Source organism: Episyrphus balteatus, chromosome 1 (genome assembly GCF_945859705.1).
Source record: "Episyrphus balteatus chromosome 1, idEpiBalt1.1, whole genome shotgun sequence".
Taxonomy (NCBI): domain Eukaryota; kingdom Metazoa; phylum Arthropoda; class Insecta; order Diptera; family Syrphidae; genus Episyrphus; species Episyrphus balteatus.
The window spans coordinates 1919350-1939807 of record NC_079134.1 but is presented as its reverse complement, the minus strand read 5'-3'; the positions used below and the strand labels follow the sequence as shown (position 1 = coordinate 1939807).

General features: G+C 29.1%; 1 protein-coding gene across 3 annotated transcripts in view; it reads left to right on the top strand.

Annotated features, from left to right (window-relative positions):
- Nucleotides 1–769: 769 nt before the first annotated feature.
- LOC129906413 (transcription factor hamlet) overlaps nt 770–20458 on the top strand; it is a 72849-nt gene continuing 53160 nt past the window's right edge. For 2 of the 3 annotated variants that reach the window (XM_055982175.1, XM_055982176.1), the window contains exon 1: nt 770–877. In XM_055982175.1, coding sequence (XP_055838150.1) covers nt 817–877 — 61 coding nt within the window. In that variant the 5' untranslated portion in view covers nt 770–816. Of the gene's footprint in view, nt 878–18158; nt 18470–20458 lie in introns of those variants that run through there. The other variant, XM_055982178.1, reaches the window with a different exon arrangement.

Here is a 20458-nt window from a genome sequence, read left to right as displayed (position 1 = left end):
AGAAGTGAACTTGTGTTTATGCCCCGATGTGCGAAAAAAAAAAGTTTTGGTTTATTCGAGCGCGCGGAAAAGCCAATACGGTGGAAAATTAAGCGGCAACTGCCTCAATTTGAATCGTTGACCTTGTGGTTTCACTTTCCACTTTTGTTTCCACAAACACATGACGACGACTACGACGTTTATGGTGGCACTGACGGTGACGGTGTGTGGCAAAGTAGTCGAACTTATTAGATTGCACTACTGACGGATATTTCACTTTGAGTTTTTTTCTTTTTTTTTTCTTTTCGATCAACATAACACCTCGAACTTCCCCTTGGACGGGTTTTTTGGGGGTATGTCTGGTGCATAATACAATACTGCTTTAAGCTTGAGGTTTTTCGTCATCAACGTCGTCTACTCTATAAACCTAATCGATAAACAATGTCAACGTTCGTCCTTTGACGACTTATAAATACCTACATAGTATTTGTAGAAATATACAAGAGCTGCCTCATAAACGGTGCGATTTGATTTTTGATTCGAATTCGATTAACAAGTTGTTGCGTTGTTTTGGTTTTTGTTGTTGTTGTTTTTTTTTTTTTTTTATTGCATATTATGGACTTTTGTTGTCAAATGTGATGTGAAGTTGCGATAGTGTGGTCATAAATTAATAATATTTTGAAGGAGTTAAACAAGTGGAATAAATTCGATGGATTGATATTAATGTCAGCGTTTTACTGATAACACTTAAAAAATACACCTGTCTATCTTGTTTTTTTTTTGTTTTTTTTTTTATATATGTTTACGAAATTTGTCAAACAAATTTAGAAAATCTTTATGACATCCCTACTGGAGATAATCATGCGATCGAAGGCGATTGCAAGGAAACTGAATCAAGGTGAGTTATGATTATGGACTTTATACAAATTTTATGCCTCAATATTTTTGGTTGGATAATTTTAAATAGACCTTAGAACTTGGTATTTTTTACTAGGGATTATGCGTTGATAATCAAGTCAGTAAAGGAAAAAACCGAGAGAGTTTTTATAACTATTTATTGGTATTTCTTGATAAGTTCTAAACTTTCATGAAGCTATCTGTTTTTGTGACTTGTAAAATTAAAGTTTTTTTATCTTTCATCTATGAACTAAAGTCATTTTTATAAATTTAATATTAGTGACAAAGCAGTTTTGTTTTTATTGACAAACCTCTGAAATTATGAATCACATTTGTATTGACATCTTTGATTTCAGATTTTGTGAGGTTCCTATAAGATTGGTAAAAAAGTAATTAGTACAAAGGTGTTCTAAGGGACCTATTAAGTTAGGGGAGAGTGGGGTCAAATGTAACACTTTTTTCTAAAACCGATGGTTCTCCTACAAATTTGAAAATGGGTCAACCAGACCTTTTTTAAATTAAAGACCCATGTTTTATCTGCAAGATCCATCACAAAAATTCAGCAAAACATAACGGTAATGTTGAAAAATAAAGCTTCCAAAAAAAATCGTGTTGTTTCAACTTACCCTACATACGGGGCAAAATGTAACACATACTGGGGTAGGTTGTACCAAGAACTAAAAATAAGAGAAAAATACCTTTATTTATGTTTGTATTTATTTATTTTTAATTAATAACAATAAAAACAAACCTCAGTCATGAAATTTTTGTGCAAATTTAAAAAAAAAGTGGAGCAAATCCAAGATTTCCAGAGAAAATTTAATTGTATTCTTTAATTAAAGTTATTTGAATTCATAAATTGTTTTATAATCTTTATGAATTCAAGTGGTGGTTAAAAAAGCGTTTCCAATTTCAAAATAAATACTAATTCAATTACAAGCATTCATATCCTGGGTTGTTTATTATATTAGATAAACAATTTTTCAGTATAGGTAGGTTTTTACATGGTACAACTTGCCCCGGAAAAATGTTACAACTAGCCCCAGATTTTACATCAATTTAAAAAAAAAAGCGAAACTGATATAGACATAACATATACACGCAATTTGAGCCAAAACACAATTGCATATAACAAAAAAACACTTAGCACTCTATCTTTTTCGGGTAAATAGGTAGACCAAAAATAAAATTTAAAACAAAAGTTACAAACATGCTTTTTTTGGGCACCACTAGTATAACTTCTCACCCTGTCGTCTAATCTTCAACTGAAGAAAATGTGCCGGTAGATATGGAAAAATTGAGCATTTTTCTCCTTTACGCGTTTCTTAATATTGAAAGGAACATCGCTTTTTTTAACTGTTAATTCTTACCCCTGTTACTTTTAGCCCCACTCTCCTCTAAATGTTTTAGTAAAAATAAAATTAAAGAATACATTTTTTTATTTTATACCTACTTCAATTATTTTCTTTCGTAAAAAAATAATGTAGCAAAGTATTAGCTTTTTTTTAATATCGAAAAATTATACTTTTCAATTATAAAAAAAAAAACAATTCTCTGATATTTTCAAAAATTTAGCAGATTTTAAGAAAAATCTGTTACCTGGGCCTTATTTGGCTCCCCTACCTTATGTGTTTATGCCCCGATGAGCGAAGAAGCGAAAAATTATTGTGAAGATACTATAAAAGTATAAGTCTTAATTGTACATTAATAACACTTTCAAAAAAAATGTGGCAGTAGGTACTTTTTTATACTTTTCGTCGTCCTGAATCCAACTCTGAAGTCAGTTTTGGCTTTAAACTCTCAAATTTTAAGAAAATTTTTAAAAATTCTAAATTTTAAATCTATTTTTACGGTTTTTTGCAATTTACTCAAAATTTTAAGCCTTAATGAAGGAAGAATTTTTTTTCACTTGCATATTCAACTATTAAAAAAATTAAAAAGATCCTTGATTTCATATTTCGGTTTGATTTCAAGATGTTTCCAAAAATGAATAGCCTAATATTCAAACTAGTTTCAAAAATATTGAATCCTAAGCGGGCTTTAGGTCTTTATTTAATCTAGATTGTAGATTATCGACGTTTCGAACGTGTCTACGTTCTTCTTCAGGAAATATACAAAATTTATTTAAATTTTAAGAGGTTTCTTAAAATTTATTTTGTTGGTTTTGGATGCTTTTTTATTTTTGAATATTTCAAAAATTCAAAGTCTTGAAAAAGACGTTTTAAACTTTCGAAATTTCGAATATTATCAGAAAAAGGTCACGAAGATAGAAATTATATAGTTTCAAAGTTATCAATAACATTTTTTTTTATTTAAATATTGCAGTATATTGGATGTAAGAAAAGAATAAGATTTCTAATAAAAATTTATAGAATCCCTTTAAACTTAGTTATAATCAAAATGAACTTCATTTTAATATGAATTTTCTTAAAAAAAAACTTTACTAAATTTTTTAATTGTTCTAGGTATTAGGAAAGTGTTTCTCTCGTTTCAAAAAATATTGAAGTCTTAAAAAGTGGCGTCACTTGAAATCTTTCAGTAATTTAGAGAAAAATCGCACTTATACCAAATGCTATAAAACCAAGTAATTCATATAAAATACAGAGATTCTTTCTTCAGCCGCACTACGCGAATGTGGAACGCATTACCCGCCTCTGTTTTTCCATCCCATTTCAAGACTCAGGACTTCAAAACTAATGTACATCGGTATCTCCTTTCAAACCCCTCCCTATTTTCCTAATGCTCGTACTGTGTTCATCATATTAAGGGTAGATTAATCCCTTTAGTGCGCGCTCATTATAAAAAAAAAAAAATTACTTGGGTGCGACTGAGGTCGTACGTACTTACTCATATCTTAAAAGTAACTCTAATATTAAAGCTTTTTACTGAACAAAATTAGTTTTTATAATTAATTAAGCACCATTTTAAATGATCTTTTACACAAAACCAAGTATGCCATTTGATTTCTTGTATAATAAGAGAATTAAAAAAAAAAATTCGAAAATCTTTAGAGCCGGTTTTTAAAAATATTTTTCCAACTAAAGTTGGTATGCAATTTTTAAGAAAATATTATTCAACTCATAAAAATGAAGTTTCAGTAAAATTCATTTACCCGTTTTCAAAATATTGATTTATCAAAACCAAATATTGAAATATTTTTTTAAAAATTCAAAAAAGTGTTTTTTTGAAAACTATATAAAATTTTTATAAACGTTTATTTTAACGTTTCTGTATAATTTTTACTTGCGATATAGGTACTATATATCAAGTTATGCATTCGTACAAAAAAAAAAAAGTTGAGATAACATTTTTCCATGACATTACGATGGTAGACAATGCCAAAAAAGTGGGTCCCGGAAGTGCGTCTGTCTGTCTGTCTGTCTGTATAAGGAGCTACAGCCTAAACGGATGGACCAATTGATGTCAAACTTGGTATGTAGCGTTATTTGGCGACTCTCCAGAGGGGTTTTTGGAATTAATTTTTTTGGACCAATAATAACGGTACTTGTCATATACCGATTTTAGTAAAATTGAAATATCTCGAAAACGGCTCCAACGATTTTGTTTAAAAAATTCAAATGTTAGTTTTAAGCTAAGGTCTATCTTCTAATGAAAAATTTTTTTTTTTTGAAAATCATTATTAACGGTACCTGCCATAGAACCGTTTTTTTTCAAATCCGATTATCTCCAAAACTGCTTATTCGATTTCAACGAAACTTTTTGTGAAGAAGCATTTATATAATTTAAGTATAAGCCAAATTTGGAAAAAATTTTTTTGGATTTTTAAAAAAATTTTGAAATTTTTTTTTTGAAAAATCAAATTTTCGAAAACGGGACATTTAATTTTTTTGAAATTTTGTTTTTAGATGTTGATTAGTGATTTCTACAAAATGGCATAACAATTTTATTTTTAAACTTTTTTTCCAAAAAATTATTTATAAAAAATTAGTTTTTTAAAAAACGGCTCTAACGATTTTGAAAATTTTTTTTCTAAAAATGCATGTTAATATAACAATCAAAACTGCATACTTGTTTTGGAGGGCAATTTAATTTCAGATTTTATTTAATTTTTTTTTAAAACGAATTTAATTTTTTTTTCCAAATTTCTATATAAAAAGTCTTAAAAATTTAAGCAAAAGTCGTGCATTTTATTTTTCGTTGAAATCTGCTTCGTCGTTTACGAGAAATTCATAATACCAAAAAAAAAAAACGTTCTATGGCAGGTACCGTAAATAACGATGGAAATAATATTTTTTCATTTCAAAAGAAGGCTCGTATGTGTAACACTAAACAGAAAATTTTAATCAAAATCGTTAGAAACGTTTTTGAAATAAATTAAGTTTTCTATTTCCGTTATATCACAGGTACCTATAGTTTTGGTCATAAAAAAAAACTATATTTGTCCCCTACCGAACCACCTAAAACTGTTTACCACCAAGTCTGAACACATAATTGCCGGACCCACTTTTTTGGCATTCTCCATCATCGTAATGTCATGTAAAATTGTTATCTCGAGTTTTATCAATATCTTCATTTAATTTTTAAATAGACTGGTTTCGGTGGAAGTTTGTTTTTAAGAGAAAATAGTGCTTCAGAACAATTTTCCTTCCAGAAAAAAAAATAACGCCCGAAGTTAGTGTCCGACCGAAGCTTCGGTTTTGGCCGAATTTGGCCAGAAAACAACATTCGGCCAAACCTTCGGCTTCGGCCATTTTAGACCGAAGTTTTTAATTATATTTTTATTAAATTGGAAAGGAGGCTTCGGCTTCGGCCGAAGATTTTCTTTCGGCCTAATAACACTGGTCTGCAAAATTTAACTTTTTTTTTCTCCTTCAAATAATTTTTTTGATACTATGAGAGATTAGACTTTCCTGAATCTAAGTCTGGTATCAGAAAAATTCTATCAGGTACCATTTGTGTAAAAATGATTTTTGAAAAATGTGAGTAGTTTCTAAAAAATTCCTCTTTTAGATTCATTTGAACTTGTATATAATTAAAACTATTTGTCGCATTGAGCTCAAATTTGGAGGACTTATTCTTCATAATATGACCTATCGATTGACACCAAATATGTTCTTTTACATTTATGTTTACTCATTTTTTAAAATACTGATTGACAATAAAAGCAGACATTTCGAAATCCTTCACTTTTTGGTAAATCCTACATGAACAAAAGCACCTTAATTAAGGAAAATGTAAAATATCAATGCCCATTATATTTAAAAAGTCAAATATGTAAAGAAAACCAAAATAAAAAACATTAAACAAAATTTTTACGTGTTTTGTAATTTTATATACTATTTTTTCTATTTAGAAATATCTTATTTTTAATAAACTATTCGATAAACTGCCTTGTAAAGCTTCAGATTTGTTTCTCCTAGGAACAATAGTACACTTTTCTTATAGTTTTTGATATGCTGAGTTAGAATCCGAAGTCAAAAAAAATTCTATCACGTCAGGATTTTAAGATATTCGCATTAAAGTATCACAAAATCAAGTTTTTTTTAGAAAATCTCAAAAAAACTACTGTATCTCAAAAACCAGAGCTGGCCGAAATTTTTTGAGCTCGGATTCAAAATCAGCACACTAAAGTCCCTTAGAAAAGTATACTTTTGTTCTAGGGAGAGAGATATATTAATTTTTAGAGATCAGTTTCTTTATGGTAAGATATACCAAACCTACTAAACTTACTTAAATTAAGATATCTCGGAGAAGAAGAGAGATATTGAGAAGATTAAAACTGAATTTGAAAGAAAAAAATAAGTTCTTTCATAAGCCGTTACAATTTAATTGAAAAAATTACATTATGCCCAAATATTTCTTCGAAAACATCAAAAAATGGGTTTTTGAGATTTTTTAACGGGAATATTTTAAAAACGTGACGTGCTAGGTGAATTCTGACTTCGTATTCGGAATCAGCATACAAAAATCCTTTAGAAAAGTATAGTTTTATTTAAAGGAGGATTTCCTTGCAGACCAGTGTAATTCGGCTTAGGCTGAAAATCGACCTTCGGTCGGACACTACCCGAAGTAGTAAAAAAAGTTTATTTTTTGCATTTTTTAACATTAGTAGATATTTCAAAAACGGGAGCTTATTTATTTGTACACATATCAGATTCGAGTTCAGTACACTAAAATCCTTCAGAAAAGTATATTGTTTTTCGGTAACAAAAAAACAGTTAACCAGGATCCAATAATGCATCTGATATTCTTTACTGAGGATATAGCCATCATAGATAAAAATTCAACATGTTGCAATGACAAATAGTTGTGGGCGCATGTCCTTGAAGGAAATAGAGAGAAAACGACATAATATTTCTGCTGTCCAACTGCTAATCAACAAATGCATTTATATCAAAATTGCATTGCTCCATTTTGAACTGTCTTTATTGAAAATATGTTTTCCCAAGAACTACTACGAGTACCTTATTGACAATTTCATACAAATTATGATCTCTTCATTCAACGTTATCAGCATTTCAAGACTCGCAGGAAGTAGGTATACAAATGATTATAACAACTGACGCCCGCAACAAGAATTCCAAAGGCAAAAAATCGTTATTAGAAATTTGCCCATGAAAAAAATATTGCGAAAACTTGAGTTTCTTTATTTTTGAGACAGAAAATATGAAGAAAAATATGTATAAAAACTGGAACTTTGTCAAAGATAAGAAGAATGAATTCGTTTCAGAAACATGTGGTGACATAATTGAATGAGAGTTGTGGTTTTTTGTTTGTGTTTTTCTTATTTTGAAGAACACAATAGGAGAGCAGCCTTATGTCAATTTATTACTGATAAATATGGTCGACCACATTGTTGAGAGGAGTATCCATGAGAAAATGAGATAAATCTGTGTACTACCGATACTGATTGTGAGTAGTTAGTAACCCAGTGCGCAATATAGTAACGTTCGAGTTGAATGTTGAAATCAGTTTTTGAACTTCGAGAAGAGAATAAATACAGAACAGAACCTTATCATAAACAAAAGGAAGCGAACAGAAGCCAAAATGGTGAGTATCTTCTGTTTCTTGTTTGTGTGTGAACACAATTTGAGATATTATGTTTCTGTTTTTAATTTTAGGAATTTCAGTATTTTTTTTTTTTGATATATTTTTGGAGAATTATAAGTTTTTGCAGATAACAAGTTCCATTCTTTCAAAGGTTGAAATTAAAAAAATGTTCATAACAATCAAAATGTGCGTTATTTGTAAGCGTTTTTATCTTCGCCTCAAGGATTCACATGTGTGCCATATTCATTTTCTATTTTTAATAATTGTTATCATCCTCATTGCTCATTGGTCTTATCAAATTTGTATGAGCAAATGATGAATTCCGACTCTTTCTTTAAAATTAAAATCATCACTTTTAAGTGACAAAAATATTGAGATTTTGTTTTGTGGCTATCCATACGTTAGCCTATTCCTGATTTAAAATAATTTCTCCAAACATTTAGTTAAATGAAATAAATCAACTGTTTTGCAGAATTTTGATCTACTCGTATTTTATTAATTTTTTTTTGTGTAACGCTTTTATTTTATATTTAAAGCTTAAGCTTAAGTAAAAAAAAAGATGAATTTCAACAAAAACTTTTTTGTTACAATACAAAGTATCTACGCTTAAGACCCGATTTTTCAATCTTTTAATAAACAGTCAGTTAACTGTCTGACGAATAAAGATATTAGGCTCATAAACAATCAGATAAAAACATTGAATTTTTCAATTAAGAAAGATCACTTAGTTAGCTATTCTACAGAATAACACAAAAAAAAAAATGTCGAATTCAAAAATATTCAAAAATTTTTATTCCGCTGTATTTTTTATCAAAATTTCTTTCAAAATAGCTAAAGATTTAATATAAAGTACTTAATTCTGATAACAAATTTTAAAATTTTGGGGAAAAAAAAAAACAAAATTTGGTGTATTTTTTACCGAATTCCAAAAAGGAGGAGGTATTGAATTCGTTTGTATTTTTTTTTCAATTGCGTTATAAAAAATAATAATAATTTTGATAAAAATGATTATCAAAAAAATTCTTTTGAAGCTTGGGGAGAGTATAAGATGACGAGAAATATGTATAAGACTGAGTGTATGAGGGCAAAAAGTATATTCATTGAATCGAAAATAATTGCTAATGCTGGCGACCAGAAAGGTTTATGGAAAACATTGAAAAGACAAATACTTAAAACGGAAAAAAATGAAATCATAGAGCTAAAAATCCAAAATACGTGTCTTAAAACGGAAAAAGAAATTGCTAACGCATTGAACTTATTTTTTGTGAAAAGTGTTCAAGAAATTCATGGGAGCATCAACCAAATTGATTATTCAGATAGTATCGGTACCCAAAATAGTGTATTTAAATTTAAACAAGTGAGTCTGTTGGAACTTGAAGAAACAATCAAAGGAATGAACAACAAAAACGACTGTTTTGGGTTAAATGGCAGTATAATTCTTGATTGCAAGTTTGAAATGTATCCGTACTTATTAAAAATAGTTAACTTATCTTTACAAAATGGAGACTTCCCCCAAAGCTGGAAAGAATCAGTAGTGGTTCCTATTGAAAAAATTCAAAATCCAAAAAACTCTGAAGATTGGAGACCCATCAACATGCTCCCAACATATGAGAAAATCTTAGAGGAAATAGTGTGCAACCAACTTACCAAGTATATAGAAAATGAAAATATTTTGTGTGTTCAACAATCAGGTTTTCGGAAGGGACACTCCTGTGAAACTTCTATATCTTGGCTAACAAATGAGTGGAAAAAGGAAATCGATAACGGAAAATCTATACTTGCTGTTTTTCTTGACCTAAAACGAGCATTTGAAACAATAGATAGAAAAATATTGCTTAAAAAACTTGAAAAATATGGTATTCGTCAAGTTGAGCTTAAATGGTTTGATAGTTATTTGTTTGAAAGATCGCAAAGAGTCAAAGTGAATGAAACCTTTTCTGAGGCTATAAAAGTGGATCTTGGTGTGCCTCAAGGGTCGAAATTGGGAGTGATCCTTTTTCTTTTATACATTAATGATATTGTTAAAGTGGTATCAAAAGTTCAGATATCAATATTTGCCGACGATACATTGATCTACAGTGTTGGTGATAACATAAATGAATGTGAATATTTAATTCAAAGAGAACTGGACAAAATTTACACATGGCTTTGTAAAAATAAGCTGAAACTTAACGTTAGTAAGACTAAAATCATGTGTATAAATAGTAGTGAACCTAATGTCAACGTAAAAATAAATGATGAAAGAGTCGAATGTGTCCGTGAAATCAAGTATTTGGGAGTATATATTGACAACAAGCTTAAATTCAATGAACATGTTAATTATCTGTGTGCTAAGATATCAAAAAAGATAGGGTTTTTCAAAAGAATTCGTAAAAATATAACTCGAAATTGTGCACTGACTGTTTATAACACGTTGATTCTTCCACATTTTGATTATTGCTCATCGATAATATATATGTCAAACATAGAAAACATTAGAAAACTTCAAATATTGCAAAATAGAGCGATGAGAACAGTGCTTCAGTGTGAATTTAGAACGCCAATACAAGAAATGCTATCAAATCTCGGATGGCTAAATGTTGAGCAACGTTTAAAATTTAATGCTTTATTGATGATTTTCAAAATAAAAAATAATCTGTATCCTATTTATTTGCAACGAAATGTTAGTTTTATAACAAATTCTTTTTATAATTCGTCGCCCGAGAGTTGTTTTGTCGTAAACGCCAAAATGCACTTTTTTAAACTGGATATGTAGTAATAGGTTTTAGAACGTTCTCTTTTCATTTCTGTTATCAGATTTGTCCTATCGTTTACCGTTACTGAGATAATTAGTGTGCATTTTGTCGTATATCCACAAAATAAGCATCTGATTAGGTTTGGTTTGTCGTAAGCGCCAACTTTTGGCGTTTACGACAAAAATTCTATGTATTTTTCAGCTTTTTTTTCTTCAGTATTGGTTTGTCGTACGTCGTACAAAACAGATAGGGTAGAAAATTTCGAACTTGTTTTGTCTTACATGTATGTAGGTATATGACCCAAATAGAATATAAACAAATATAATAAACCTACTAGAAAAGTATTTATTGAAAATAAGGACTTCATGTGCTATAAGGACAACGAATTTAAAAACTAAAGGCGCTACTTGAGGTTTTGCACTATTCCTAGAGGTGCAAGGAAGAAAAAAGTGAATCTGAGAGACATCTCAAATGTTGTATTTAATTTTGTCATGGTTCTTGTCGTTTGTTCCTGCCGCTAGATACTTGACCTCATCCTCGGTCGCAAGTACCGCTTATAAATATGTACACTTGTTGATCTTCTATCGAACACAAGATCAAGAAGTCGACCGTCGGTCGCCGCTTCGTTCAAGCGCGTTGTCTTGAGCGAAGTGAAAAAAGGTCGCAGTTTTATTGTTTTATTGTTGTACACTTATTGATCTTGTCACTTCGTTCACGCGCGCTGTCTTCAACGAAGTAAAGTGAAAAAAAGGTTGCTGTTTTAATGCTGTATACTTATTGATCTTGTATCGAACACACAAGATCAACAAGTCGACTGTAGTCGTGGGCGCCGAGCCCGTGGCGCCTCTTCGTTCACGCGCGTTGTCATGAACGAAGCGAAAAAGGGTTGCTGTGAGTTTTGTAATTGCACCCGCTCACAAAAAACACCTGCTGGTCGAAAATTATTTTTTTAAGGCCCCATTGTTCTTCGCTAAATTTGCGTTATTGTTTTGCAAATTGATGATACTGATGATACTTTTACACTATTTTATAAAGCGAGCGGTAGAAAAGTGGAATATAAAAGCTCATCAATATTTAAAACATATAAAAAGTCTACCATAGCAACTCCTGTAAATTTGTTCAGCCAATGTCTTCAAATTACTAAAAAATCTAACTCGATAACTAAGGATAAGATTATTGATATTAAAAGCCTTTTCATATTTATGCCTAAATCAGACCAAGAATATTATGAAGCGTTATTCAAATCAAAAAATTAGAATAAATTCTTTAGTTTGATATTTATTTAATTTACTTTTATTCATGACCATATATTAATTTATTAATTTAACCAAACTTGGTTTATTTTTATTTTATTTCTTTCATATTTTTTCATAGCCATAGGATGACTTTTATTTTTTGTTAAGACATTTTTTAAATTTTTTTTATGTTTATGGTCATATGTTTTGGTTTTTCTTTATTTTAAATCTATTTATTTTAATATTTGAGCCTCTAAGTCAAACCAATACTACTTCTATGTAATAAGAAACTATTTTTTAAATGTTTAATTAATAAATAAAAACGAACTGTGAAAATTTTTTTATTTATTTTTTAGTATTGGAATGTTGTACGTGCGCCTACTTTGTCGTACGTGTATGGGATGGAAAAAAAAGTTGATTTTGGTGGCGTTTACGACAAACTGATTTTGGATAAAAACCTTGATAATTTGAAAACTAAAATAGATGTGACAATTTTGACAACATAAATATGAAGAAGATATCGCACAAAATATTCTATTAAAAATTGAAAAAAATCTATCGGCCAGTTTTTTTTTTATAAAAGCTCAAACCTTAAAATGCGATTTCCCAAAATTCCAAAATTGGCGTATACGACAAAACAATTCTCAGGCGACGAATTTAAGGAATATCGGAGACTTTAGATTGCCACTGTACAGAAGAACTGGTACGCAAAACAACCTGCTTTACAAAGGAGTGCAATTATATATATTTAAGTCTTTATTGAAACCTTTATTAAAAAATAATTTAGTCTAAAATCACTTATAGTTTTAAGTATTAACTGATGTTAAGAGTTTTTTAAACTAATAAAATACACAAAACAAAACAAAAAAAAGTTGTAGGTAATAAAAAGATCTACAACTTTTGCATCAACAATTTTTTCACATAACCTCAAAATTTATGTGAAAAATTCAAAAAACCGAGTTTTTGGTTTTTTATTTTTATCTTTTTCAAAAACAAAAACACTGATAAATCTTACGTTTTTTGAGTAATTAAAATGTAAATTTGAATAAATAGGCCAAAGTTGTAAGCAATGATACAAAAATTTTTTCGAATTCAAGCTTTTTTCATTTTTTGAATTTTACTAGAACATGTTCTATAGTATACTAATGTAAATTTTTTTTTACACCATCAGAAAAAAAACATTTTAACAAACGAAATGCCCACCGACTTTTTGAAAAAAGCTGATATTTTGACACGTGAATTTTCGATTGAAAATTAGGGTGTTTTTTTGGTATTAAGTCAAAATAAGGTGAACAAATTAATATTTTAAATCAAATAAATTACAGTGTATTTGGGACATAATAACGTAAGTTTTCACCAAATTTCGTAGAAAAAATTTTGTTTTTGAAAAAGATAAAAATAAAAAACCAAAAACTCGGTTTTTTGAATTTTTCACATAAATTTTGAGGTTATATGAAAAAATTGTTGATACAAAAGTTGTAGATCTTTTTATTACCTACAACTTTACCATACAACTTTTTTCTATAGGATTTGTAGTTTTGCCTGAAATCGATACATACCATTTTTTACCATTAAAAACTCAACCCACCCACTTCCCGAACTTGGTTCGCCCGTAATTTATTTTTCCTTTCATTTTTATCATATTCACCTCCTTTTCCAATGGGTTTCATCCTACTATGATTTTTTTGTACTTTTTAATGTTTTTGAAGGCATCGGCACTGGTCTACTAAGGTGCCACTTTATTTAAAATAGAAATAAACATTAAAATAAAATAAATTCACATAAAAATAAAAAAAATTATTTTTAATTGCAAGTATTTAGGTATTAATTCTTTTAAGAGCCGATTTTTCAATCTTCTAATAAACAGTCAGTTAACTGTTCAACGAATAAATTTAATAGGCTCATAAACAATCGGATAACAACATTGAATTTTTCAATCAAGAATAATTTATTCTACAGAGTAACAAAAAAAAAATTGTCAAATTCAAAAATATTCAAAACTAAACGTCATTTTTATTTATAATTGTTTTTGTTTTCTTGTGCTTCTCTGTATTTTTTGTCAAAATTATTTCAAAGCAGCTTTGACAATTTACACAGTATTTTTATTGAAATAATTCCTTAGAATAATTTTTATTCGTCTCTGAAAGAAGCAGATAGTTTTATTCATAGGAACAAGCTATATCTGCCTGTTGAAAAAATGATTTTTTCTCTATCAGGGGAATAAGTACTAACTGACTGTTTAACTGACTATTGAAAAATTGGCCCTAAGTAATTAAAATATTAAACAAATTGTGAAAATTTGACCGCTTAATTTAAGATGAAGTGAAAATATTTTGAAATGTATAATTTTTACTTATGTATGTTAACGATTCGTAAAAAAAAAACCGAAAAAAAATTAACCGCTATTAACAGTAGTTAATTTTTTAACCAATTTAATTTTAAAATAAAAAATTTTGGGCTTATTTTTAATATTAAAATTGTTTTTGAAAAATCAATTTTTTCAAAAAGAATTAATGAATTTTCGTTAAATTTTTTTCAAATATGCAGAAAAATAATTTCTTACAAATGGCATACTAAAATTCTTTTTTGGAAACATTTTAAAAAATTTCGAAAATCAAATATCGAATCGATCGTTTAATTTAAGTAGTTAGGATTATTTATATGTGCAAAATGTTGTTGTTGGCGGTAACTAAAAGAATGTTGATGGATCTTGAATCTAGATTACCATTCAACCCAGACATTCAGCGATTCCCGTAGACAAAAATCCTTCCCACCCATTGATAAATTTTTTTAGCCTTAGAGCTATCATTGAAAACAGATTCTTGAACAAATGCCACAACAATGCAGGTTGAAATGCTAAAAAATAGTTATGAAAGGACAATTTATTATTATATTAATAATTTGAAGCTACATTTTTGAATAACCCATAATTTTTATGTTTAAGACTCTAAAAGTAACCCAAGTTTCGAGCTTAATGATATAACTTGCCATTACTGTTAGACAAAGTTATTAATTAATTAATTTATATTTAAGTCATTCTAATTCATGAGAATCAACAAGAACGAACAATTACATTACAATTTAACTTGGATAATTTATGACAGATTGTCAAGGAATTTTTCTTTTCAAAATTATTCTTAATCTTTGACAAAAATGTAAAAAAAAATTAATTTAAAAAAATATTTACTTCAATATAAGGATGTTTTTATAAGGATCCTTTTTTTGATTTTAGTAAATTTGTAGGTCTCTCTATTCCACTTAGTTATATGCTATAGAGATAAGACAAACTCTCAAAAGTCGTTCGGATCAATTTATAATTTAAAAAATAAATTGATAATTCCAACTTTTGCCATCAGGGGTAATTAAAACGTGAACAACAACTCAACTTTAGCACGTTTGTCCCCTGTGTTATCTAAGAATATGCTTGTTCATTTATTAACTTATCTCCAATTTGTCATTATAAACCTGTCAACACAAAAAAAAAATAGCTGTCATAGCTCCAAGTTCTTATCCACCATTATTATTAGACAAAACATCTTAATCGGATTTGTATTTAATCTAAAACTTTTTAATATCAAATACTTTAACTGCAATTCGCTTCTTCGACTGCTCCCCAAAAAACAATATCAACGATCGAATGGGGAAATCCCACAATTGGCTGTCAATAATTATATTACTGGACAAAAACAAACTAATAGCATAATTTATTACAAAATCGATTGCAATAATACAATATAATGTTTTATTACTTTATCGATTTTTTTTCTGTGTTATTTTCGTATGTTCTAGCCACAAATTGAAGACAATCTTGGCGATCAAAGTTCAGTGCTATCTGACACTGTCATACAAAAAAAAATATCTAAGCTGTCAATGTGACAGGCACCCATATTCCACATACCACCTTTAGAATATCCTTGTAAAGTAACAATATTTCGCCATCATCATCATCACCGTCATAAAAAATTTATAATTTCATAGAGCCTTTGTGTTATCATCTCTATAACACCCGATCGATAATAATAAAATTTTTTGAAGGCATTTTTTTTTTTTTTTTTTTTTGAACAGCAACAGATAGACATGATCATTATTGTTGTACAACCTAAGTTAATCAATCAAATTATCGAGAATCGTGTAGATATAATATGAGTGTGAGGCGAGTGATATCATCAAAAGAATAAATTGTTAGCTTTGTTTATTGGTTTATTGGGTATTTATTTATGGTTTTAAATTTTGTATTAGCCTGGTACTGATAGATAGAGTCTCCGATGGCGTTCGACTTTTTTTTTTTTTTGTATTTTTATTTTTTCTATCATTGATGCAAAAGATAGCACACTTTTCGAGTGGATTTTGTGTGTCCATAAATTCATTGTTCGATAATAATTATTTTGAAGCCCCAAAATATTTATTGATATGTCGATTTTTTTTTTTTTGGTGATTATAGTGAATGGTTTAACTTTATTTTGGGTTTAAGGAAGGTTAACTATTAATGTACTATAAACCTTTCGAAAGCTAAAAAATAGGAATTTAGACCAGTGCATATAATTTTTGAAAAAAAAAAAAAAAAAAATTAGCAGCATAAGGATGATGGGAACAAACGCAAACGCAAATTGGGGAAAAGTGGTGGGTGGGCGAAAAAGTGGGGTGTTTGTCAAAAATCATAAGACCTCCTATCGAAAAAAGTTATATGCAAGAGTTGTAGATAATAAAAATGTCTACAACTTTAACTCAATTCATATTTTATATAACCTCAAAAATATTGAGAAAAATGCAAAAATACGATTTTTTTGTTTTTAATTTTTATCTTTTACAAAAATGATTGGATTTTAACAAAGCCTGGTTTAAAATTACTTTGTTATGCTTTTTACCTATTTTCAATGTTTCTTGAACAAAATATGAATTTTTGGATTTTTGATTTTTATTTGAAAAAAAAATAGCATATTTTTCAACCGAAAAAGTTATCGAAAATAATTTATTTTTGATTTTTGAAAAGTTTGGAATGCCGTTATTTAGATAAAAACCTTTGAATTCAGACTATGCAGAAAAATATACTTTTATTTCAGAAAATATTGAGACAAATTGAAAAAAATAAAACATTTTTAAGATCGATTTTTTCGTAAATGGCAGTAATATTGGCGAGAAATATTTTTTCATAGAAACCAAATTATTTTTTTTCTAATGGTCTTTGACCTTCTTAATTTAAATCTAGCATTAGAATGGTTCTAACGTGTAAAGTTTTTAAGTTATCGGATTTTGAACTTTGAAAAACACTATTTTTGTGGTGTTTTAGCATGATAATATCTCAAAAAAGTGGTGTGATAGAATTTTTTTGACATTTAATTCGAGCTTAGCACATACAAATCTTTCAAAAAAAAAAAAAAATAGTTTTGTTTTTTAACAAAAACCATGTTGACCAGTAATCGAATTAGGCAGAAAAATCGAACGGTTTAAGAATTAAAAATCAAAATATTCAAAAACTATATCAATTTTATTGAAACGCGGTTTAAAAATAAATCCATTATTTAACTTTTACTTTTACCTTTACAGAGATATTTGCGTCAACGTGAGTGAAAGACGTAAAAGTAAGTCTTTTTTTTAATTAAGAAATCCCGAAAAAGTGATTAATTAGATAACGGATTTAAAAAAAAACATTAACTTCACTATTTTTTGATAAAACAAAATGTTGCTATGCCATTTTGAAGCAACTATTAATTTGATTTGATTTTTCACAGAAAAAAAAATCAAATTATTTTTCCTAGAAATTGACTAAATCGTTTTGCAGAAATACAGCTTACATAATTTTCGAAAAAACAAAAAATATTTTTTTCATCAAAATATAGACCTTGTTTAAAAACTAACACTTGCATTTTCCATCATTTGAGCCGTTTTTGAAGAAATTAAAATTTTCAAAAATTAGTATGGTACCTAGGTACCTATGCTTTTGGCCCTAAAAGAATTATTCCAAAAACCCTGCTAAAGTGTTAACAAATAATGCTACAAACCAAATTTTGATGGGAATCGGAAATACTTATGAAGGATCGGTTTCGGTTGAACTCACTGAAACTGATCGAATAATCAGTAAGACGGATTACAGAAATATACAAATATTTCTACTATACTATCTGTTGAAAAGTTTGAATGTGCAAGGTAAATCCCACAAGTAAAAACAACTTCACAGTCTATAACAATATACTTTTGTGAATTGTTATCACTGTCTCAAAAATATTGAAGATAGTAGCAGGTGTAGATATGTTTTTTTTTTTTTTGTATTTAATTTGACATATCCACTGTATTCTATTTTTTTTTTTTCATTTTCTTTAATTTTGTTGTCAAAATGTCTCGATGGATAGTTTTGAGTTTAGTGATGATATTGTTTGTTTAACTTAAACATTTGTCAGTGGTTCCGATAAGGTCTATACTTCGTTTTTTTTTTTACCGTCGCGTTATCGTTTTGTTGTCTCCTTGGTTTACCTAGTGAAAGTGAATAAATAAATAAAAACAAATTGTCAAGAAAATCTTAAAATCAATAAAAGGATATACATACTTCATGAAAATTGCTGTCGAAATTAAAAAAGAAAAAAGTTGTAACACGATTTTTATAAAATTCACTTTACGGTAAGAAAAAATGCCTCTCATTTGACAAAAAAAAAAAAGAATTCTCTCACGCTTAAGGACGATCACCGATTTATGGCTGTCTTGTCTTCTGCCATTTTTTTATAACGGGATAAAACTACCTGGAAAAGTGATGTGCATTGATTACAATTCAATTTAATTTCGGTTAACCCTTTTTGAGGTTAAAAATTGATCTTTTTCCCAAAAAAAGAGATTTTTGAACAAGAAATTTTTTAAGATAAGGGTGACCTTTGACAAGAAGAAGATGGCATTTAATTGATTTTACGATTTGAAGTGATATTCTCCTTACTGTTGATTTATGGCCTGTTTTATACTGAAATATTGCAATTCAAGAAATTTTCTTACAGAAATTTTAGGGACAAAATTTTTTAAATTAAATTGAGGTGCATTTTTATGATTTGATAAAAAACAGTTGAAGGAAAACCTACAAATTTTGAGATATTTCTGCTTTATTTCTGAAAAGTCAAGGAATTTTTTCCACTCCTTGAACGTTTAGTAAAAGAACTAAAAAAAAAAACAAGATCAAAGACCTTTATTTTATTGCAATCAAAACGGTTTCTTTTATACCCCAAAACCTATTAAACAGCTATGGAATTTTCAAATGCATTGAATTCTCACACAAACTCACCCTCAAATCACAATTAAAGTCCTCAATCGATATAAAAACACCGAAATCCTTTTGATTATTCAAACATTCAATGGAAATATAGTGAAATTGAAAGTGCGTAATCCATACGGTTTCACCCGAACGCAGATGATGACAAGCCTCGCGAGTTTCTTTTGTCAAAAATCGTGTTATACTTTTGTTTGGGAAACATGCATCGACCTATTAGACGATGAGGACCCAAGACACGCGTCAATATGCTTCCGGTGCAATAGTGACTATACTTTTCGTCTCGAAGAATAGAGGCTTACACCACGAGTGACGAGAGTTTTCCATTGCACCAACAATAGAAACTACCCCCGTTTACGCCCTCCAATTCGAGCCTCCTTTGGTTTTCATTTTTTTTTTTTTTGTTCAGGAGTGAATTGCATTGCGAGCGAGTGTTGAATGAACTCCAGATGAATGTCCCAGACAGAGTGGTGCCGAATTCAACCACCTATTTCTTATATATGCATCGTCTTGCGTCGTGTCGGCTGCAGCAGTTGAATCCTTAATCGTATTGAATTTCATCTAGTTTTTGGTTTTGGCGTCTTCAAGAGGATTCTGATGCATGCGGAACCTCCAAATCAAGCCTCCTTCTCTTGTGTTTGTTGTCAAAAGTAGTATAATTACGACTTCATAGAAAGAGAGAGTCGAATTGTTAAGAAATCTATTTGAATGACAGTCGTCAAGATGTTGTCTAATTTTTTTTTTGTTTCCTTGACATTTCACAATGATTCCTTTGCACACGCTCAGCTCTGACCCTTCCATTATTTATACGAATGTATTGCAGATTGCGAATATATAAACGCGCTCTTTGAACCGCGCACCACAAATATTTTATAGGTATCTTGGACTATTTTTTGAGGAGGGGGCTTTTGTCTTTGTTCGGAAAAGGTTTTTTGGTTTGTTGAAAAAATTCATATATCGGCGGCCACTCTTCGCGACTTCCGCTTGCAATTCCTGCTGAATGAATGGAATCCTCGATGACTTTTGTATGCGTTGACTTGAGTTGAGTTTGAGAGTTGAGTTCAGATCCATTTTAACTGTTCCGTTTTTATTTTATCGTCTTCGTCCTCGTCTATACTTCTTCCTTACAGTTTTTTTTTTTTTTTAATTTTTTGTTGAAAAAATATACACAAAGGACTTTTAGTAGGACGACGTGTATATGTATATATTTTTTTTTTCCTCTGAGAGAGAAAAAAACACAAAACAATGATTGAAAGCAGAAGGAGGTCGGGAACGGTATACGAATATAAATCGTAAGCTCTTCACATAGCAGTAAAACAGCCAAGAGCAAAAATTCGAGGATATTGTCAGTACTTAAG